The sequence below is a fragment of the Vicia villosa genome, unplaced genomic scaffold (genome assembly GCF_029867415.1).
Source record: "Vicia villosa cultivar HV-30 ecotype Madison, WI unplaced genomic scaffold, Vvil1.0 ctg.000606F_1_1, whole genome shotgun sequence".
Taxonomy (NCBI): domain Eukaryota; kingdom Viridiplantae; phylum Streptophyta; class Magnoliopsida; order Fabales; family Fabaceae; genus Vicia; species Vicia villosa.
This window is the reverse complement of record NW_026705278.1, coordinates 142,394-149,509: the sequence shown is the minus strand read 5'-3', so window position 1 is coordinate 149,509 and position 7,116 is coordinate 142,394. Positions and strand designations below refer to the sequence as shown.

Sequence of the window (7,116 nt, the reverse complement as noted above, 5' to 3'; positions counted from 1 at the left end):
GATTGTCAAAGCGCTTTTATTCCGGGGAGACAATTGATGGATGGAGTTTTGGTGGCGAATGAGGTGTTGGACATGGCTAAGAAGAATGGTAATAGTTGCATCCTCTTTAAAGTTGATTTTGAGAAGGCGTACGATAATGTTTGTTGGGATTTCCTTAGATTCATGCTAAGGAAAACGGGGTTTGGAGACGTTTGAATGAAGTGGATGGAGGCGCTTATTTTTTCGAGTAAGATGTCGGTTTTGGTGAACGGTAGCCCGACGAGGGAGTTTATTGTGGAAAAGGGGTTGAGACAAGGGGATTCCCTCTCTCCGTTTATCTATGTTATCGTTGCGGAAGGGTTAAAGGGGATGGTTTCTAGAGCTATGGATTTAGGAGAGTATGCGGGGTTTGATGTTAGGAGAAGTTGTAATGTTAATTTGTTACAATTCGCGGATGATAAGCTTATGGTTAGTGAAGGGAGTTGGAAGAAAGTTTGGACTATCAAGGCCATCCTCCGTGGTTTTAGGCTTGTGTCGGGTCTTGGTATTAATTACCAAAAGAGCAAGCTTATTGAAGTGAATGTTAACGAGAATTTCTTGGAGTTTGCTTCATCGTTTTTGTCGTGTGGTAGGGAGGAGAACCATTTTACTTTTCTCGGGATTCCGATAGGAATCAATCCTAGAAGGATCTCTTCGTAGAATTTCATTTTGGACAAGATAAAGAATAGGCTCTCGGATTGGAAGAACCGTTTTTTATCGTTCGGTGGTAGATTAACTCTTTTAAGTTCGGTTCTTAGTAGTTTGTCTATTTTTTGGCTTTCTTTTTACAAGGCTCCCAAGAAAGTATTATCGGAGATATCGAAATTGGAAAGCAATTTTCTTTAGGGAGGGGTGGGGGAGGAGAAAAAGATGCATTGGGTGAGTTGGAAGACAATTTGTTTGCCGATCGAGAAAGGTGGTATTGGTATTCGGAGAATTGGGGACTTTAACTTAGCTCTCTTAAGTAAATGGCGTTGGAGGATTTTAAGAGGAGCGGATGATCTATGGTGGAAAGTTTTAAAAGCTAGATATGGAGATATCAACATTCAAGTTATCAACAAAGATGAAAATCATTACAAGAATAACTCTTTTTCTTTGTGGTGGAGAGATATTCTATCTTTGCAAAATTCTTATTTTGATGACTTTTTTGTTGAAAAGTGTAGGTTTGAAATCGGTAATGGTTATATCACATCTTTTTGGCATTCTTGTTGGAAAGAGGAGAGGAGTCTCAAGGAGCTATTTCCGTTGTGTTTTTCTTTTTCAAAGTTAAAAAACGCTTCCGTGGCTAGTATGGGAGGTTGGAGGGATGATGTGTGGGAGTGGGGGGACCTCGGTATTCCGTTTTCTTTGGAGACCGAGGCTGCTGAAACTGACAGGCAGCAGCTCTGTTTCAAGCTGGGCAGCGTCTGTTTGAGGCCGGAAGCGAGGGATCGTGTGCGGTGGCTCGCGGAACCGGACGGTATGTTTTCGGTTCAAAGTTGTTACAATCTTCTTAGTTTTTTTCACTTACCGAGAGGGCCTTTGAATAAATATGATAGCATTTATTCTTTGATTTGGAAAGTGGTGGTTCCATTAAAAGTTAAGGCTTTTGGTTGGCGGTGCTTCTTAGATAGATTACCCACTAGAGATCTCTTGCTAGCTAGAGGTATTATTTCTCCCTCTTTTGATTCTTGTTGTTTGTATGGTTTGAAGAGGGAATCCATGAATCACTTGTTGTTTAAATGTACGGTGTCTTCGGTGATTTGGAACAAAATAGCTTCTTGGGTAGGTTTAGTAGATTACAAGTTTGAAGATATTGGGAATTGTTTTTTGGTTTGGCATAATTTTTGCAAAAAAACAAAAGGTTAGAGCCGGTACCGAAGGATCGTTGTGGTTATCGGTATGTTGGTCTATTTGGAAACTTAGGAATGGGATCATCTTCCGTAATGATGGTTGGAGTGTTTCCGACATTGTTTGGAGTGTTAAGGAGCTTTGGTGGAGATGGTCCTTCATCAGAAAAATTACTCGCACCAATTATAATTTCTTTGAGTTCACAAATGACCCTTTTTTGTATTACTCTTAGATTGTATTTGGCTTGAAATTTTTTTCCGTGGCTTTTGTTTGTTTTGCCCCGCTCTTTGTAATCTTTTCGATAGAACTTTTGGTTCTTTTTAATGAAAGCTTGATTAAAAAAAAACGGAATAATAAAGGAATAGGGATAAAAAAGATCAAACACAAAAAAAATATCCTCCCAGAGAACTAGTCCTCACAGATCTATTGAATATGTGCTCCAAACAGGTGTTGATTCAATACACTTGTGACATAGAGGATATTTAAGATGTCTCTTAAGACTTGTTTGTTTAGGATTAAGACTCATTTGACAGGTTATAGAGAACCAGCCTCCACATATCTATTGAATATGCGCTCTAAGCAAATATATATTCAGTGGGGAAATTAGTAGATAAACCTGAAATATAAGCTCAGATTTTATTACAAAAAACACACTCGAAGAAAAACAACAATGCCGAAAATAAAACGAGATCGATAGAAACAACACGGTCAATAGAACACCAAAAACCAATATTATAAAATATTCTATATCACATGACCATTGATTGACTTTGTAGAAAAGGAATATCTACCAAGAGAGAACAAGGCTCTGTTATACTGTGTCAAGCATTATGATCCAAAATAAGAGCATATTTTAAGCTTCTTACCTGTAACTAGTAGTATACAATTCTGGATATCCCAAGAGTGTCCTATAAAAAATGAAATTTATATATTGTTCAATGCCTCTCAAACAAAACAAAAAGGGGAGATTTGGTAATAAAAAAATAATAGACTAAAATATTATGTTAAACAAAATAATAGTAATAGAAAACGAATTTTATTTGTATCTAGAAAACATTAAACAAAAGAAACAAGTTGTATGTAAAAATTAGTAACACTAAAGTGTATTTAATCAAAAGTGTAAATAATAATTCAATAAATGCATGTAAAGATCAAACAAACCACATAAAAATTGATTCACAAATGGAATACTTACACTCCATGTAAAGAAAATTTTTTGTAGGATTTAGTTGCTAGAAAATTATCATATAAAAAGAGAGTCACACTAAAATGATATTTGATATTTTTTAGTGAAAATGAAAAAATAGAACAGTTTTACTATAGGTCACATCATGAAAGAGAAAATATAGACATGTGTTATATTACAAAGTTTACAGGTAAATCCGTAGGTAAATTTGCAGATAACTGAAAAAAATGTTCTTAGACACCATATAAGGTGGCTCATCCAAAATTGTATATTCCTATACGCCGTCTCATATGGCACCTAAATATAAAATGTACACATATGCGCCGTTTTTTTTTTATATAATCAATTGATTCAAATAAGAGTACTAGTGGTACTCAAACCCAAATACAAACAAAATGTAATCGATTCTATACAACATACTTATTTTTGGTAGTTCCGTGGGCATTTGCACCACTCATAAAAATTACATCGAACCGTGCTTTTAGTACCTAAAACCAACCACCTAATGCTAGAGTTGAGACTAGAAACGAGACCTAATCATTTGGATAAATATTTCAAAAACATAGTTATTTGGGGATTTTTGTTGAAAAACATGATTATTGTTGGAAAATTTTCTAAAGCTTGAGATACATTTTTTCTTTATGTTGTCAATCTTTATTTATAAAATCTAAAATATAATAACATTATCAGCTATGTTGATAATACACTTTTTAAAACTATCTTATTTGAAAATGTTCTTTAATAAATTTGAAATTTTACTTATTTTATATATGTTTAAATTTATATGATTATTATTAAATTAGTCACAATTATCATATATTAAACATGCCTTTATTAAAAAATATTAAACAAAAATTACTGGATAAGAATACATATAACAAAATTTACCAAACAAATAATTAAGAAAATTCACAATGAAACATTTTCTTCACAATCTTACCAGACAAAAGAATAAAAATTGGAAAACGGTCGTCACATATTCTATATGCAAAAAAGTTTTCTGCAATAACCATGTTTTATAACAAAAATCCCCAAATAATCATGTTTTCAAAATATTTACCAAAATGACAAGGTTTCAATTCTTGTTTTAATGGAGGCGCTATATGAGATGGCGCATAGGTGTAAATTTTATATGTAGGAGGGACCAAAAGCTAAGATTCCTAACTTTAATAGGACGATTCTTTAATGAATTTTTTTAGAGAAATGAAAAATGAAAGTACTAACTTTAGAGGGACTTTAAATATATTTAACATTAATAATAATAATTAAATAATAATAATACTAATAATAATAATAATAATAATAATAATAATAATAATAATAATAATAATAATAATAATAATAATAATAATAATAATAAAGTAATAATAAGAATTTAATTGGAAAACACTAACGCTGTAAAGAAGTTTTACACCCTCAGTGAATCAAAACCGTTAATTTGTTGTAATTGTATGACTTTTATTTTAACGTTTTTAAAAGTAATATAATTGAGTGATTGTAATGCATTGATAGTGTAAAATGTTTTACATTGACAGTGCATGCATTTAAATTCTAATAATAATATTAAAAATATGATAAATAAAATTATTAAAATCTGCTAAAAATGATGATATCAAATTTTAAATCATATACTTTATTTACTCTACATATTAGATGTCCATATACAACATGCCATCTCTTTTATTTTTTAATTGGACCATACATAGGCATATAACTTAGAGATATTGACTTTATGATGAAGAACAACGTATGTCTTTTAGATCATATTCTTATGGAATCCATTAATTAATTAATTAAGTCAAAATCTTATCTGATGCGATCTTCTGATAACCTATATTTTTGTGAAGAAAAATGGTTGACATTGACAATACCACACCATAACCGAAACACATGGGTAACCACTCCTCTAGCTGCTTAAATGCCCCTTGTTATATTCTATTCCCACAACAAGTAAATGTTAATCAATCAACAAACATGTTTGGCATGAAAATGAGCCAATTGTCAACTATATTTTTCTTCTGTAGCAAAAATTTGATTATATATACAACAATAACGGTTTTGAATAAGAAGCATCAATGACACTGATACATAATTGGTAAAAGGGGTCAATGTCTAATATGGAATATTTCCTTTGAAAAAATTAAAACTATAACCCTTTGACTTTAGTTTTGTGCATTTAAATACATGGCCAAATGAAGGGTATGATACAGATTTGAGTTTCGAAGATAATAGGTTAAGGTTCATTGATGTTGTTGATTTGCTCAAATGTCTCGCATGAAAAGGCAGGGAGAGTGGATTTGAGCCAAGGATGACTTGCCGACGACTTCTACCAATGCAGAATCCCTTCTCGTTTTGGTTTTGTCGGCGAGTTGCCCTTCTCATGTTTGCTATCTTTTCTTTCATATGAGACTTATTAAAGAGCTTCAAATTAAAGTTTGTTTGCATTGTTCTATGTTAAAATATAACGTACACTAAATATTTATTGTCTCTGGCAACACTTTTTTAGGTAACATGTAAAAATTGTTGCCTAAAATTCGTATAAGCAACAATTTATGGATGTTGCTGATAATATATTTGCAACCCTTGATAATCGTTGCCTAAGATATTTTTGGGGACGTCGTAGGTGTCGAGTTTCAAGAGGACAACTTAGATCTAGATGATGCATTTCAAGAGGACGATATAGATGGTAAAATTCAAGAGGGCAACATTGATGAAGAATTTCTGGAGGAAGACATGTGATGAATTTTAAGAGGACGATGTGGATGAAGGAGTGAAAAACACTTAGAAAGGGGGGATTGAATAAGTGTAACTTCTCAAAATGGTAGATAAGAAATAAAGAACACAATTTTTTTTATCCTAGTTCGTTGTTAACTAAACTACTCCAGTCCACCCCTGACAAGGTGATTTACCTCAACTGAGGATTTAATCCAATGATCCAACTGATTACAATGGTTTTCCACTTAGATACCCTCTAAGTCTTCTAGAGTCTATAGATCACAACTTGATCACTCTAGGAAATCCTTTTACAATCAATGTAAAATAAATGTTTACAAGAGTTTAGATTGCTTCTAATAAAGCTGTAATCACAAAGTGATATTTCTCTTAAGTTCTAGTTCTTAACACTCACTAAGATATTACAAAGTTGTGAGGTTGAAGATGAAGTTCTTCTTTGAATTTCAGTTTGACAGTGTTTCGGTATTTTTGCGCAAGAGTGTTGTATACTGTTTCTGAATGGAACTTCTTTTTTTTTTTAAATAGATAATGGAATTAACGGGAGCAAAAGGGATGCTCCGGCCCGATACAAAGACGAAAACCTCTACCTTTCAAAACAAAGGAGAGGAAGAGTATTCCAACTATAAAAATTACAAAGATTTGCTCTCTTATGAAAAGCGCATAACCACCTCCAAGAGATTGCTACAATATCCGACATACAATCGGTAAAGCTAAATTCTTCCTTTTTGAATATCATCGCATTACGCTTTAGCCAAATCATCCAAACCGTTGCAAGCCAAACGGTACCCGCTATCATTCTCTTATTTTTGCAAGAAATTATCCGGAAGTTAAAGAAGAATTTCTCATATTCCTCAAGCGACAAAAACTCCGATAAATCAAGCCACATGAAAACCCTTCTCCATATTCGAACAGAAATCTCACATAAGAAGAAGAGATGAGATAATGTTTCCTCTCCGGTAGAACATAAGCCGCAAACCGAATCAACACCTACCACCAAAACACCTCTTCTCACCAATTGATCTCTAGTGGCTAATCTATTTAAAATAAATCTCCAAGCAAAACAAAGAATCTTTGTAGGTACTTTAAATTCCCAAAGAAAAGTTAAAGCCATAACCTTATTACTATCCATCGGCGGACCGGATAAGGAAACCTTCAAAAAATCATAGCAAGATTTAACGGTAAAACTCCCATCTGAAGTCCCTTTCCAAGAGTAGCTATCCTCAACATCTTCTGTAATCTGCATGGCCTTAAGAACCACCAGCAATTCGTGCAGCTCTGCTGCCAGCCGCTGATTGGTGGCATTTTCCAACCCCTCTTCACTGCATAACGCAGCCAGTCCGCCTGAACCA

The 7,116-nt window shown here is 33.4% G+C and overlaps 1 protein-coding gene across 1 annotated transcript; it reads left to right on the top strand.

Moving 5' to 3' along the window:
* Nucleotides 1-231: 231 nt before the first annotated feature.
* On the top strand, nt 232-5,773 carry LOC131629807 (uncharacterized). The gene is made up of 5 exons (XM_058900606.1): nt 232-607; nt 811-943; nt 1,182-1,477; nt 1,580-1,663; nt 5,658-5,773. Exons 1-5 carry the CDS (start codon nt 232-234, stop codon nt 5,771-5,773), a joined length of 1,005 nt encoding a protein of 334 aa, XP_058756589.1.
* Nucleotides 5,774-7,116: the final 1,343 nt, after the last annotated feature.

Bases quoted from the DNA above. Each gene is read 5' to 3' on its own strand.
- LOC131629807 (XM_058900606.1), top strand. From the start codon at position 232: ATGTCGGTTTTGGTGAACGGTAGCCCGACGAGGGAGTTTATTGTGGAA. The intron at 608-810 runs GTAGGGAGGAGA...TCTTTTTACAAG, and splicing joins TTCATCGTTTTTGTCGTGTG to GCTCCCAAGAAAGTATTATC. The intron at 944-1,181 runs GTATTCGGAGAA...TGAAAAGTGTAG, and splicing joins GATCGAGAAAGGTGGTATTG to GTTTGAAATCGGTAATGGTT.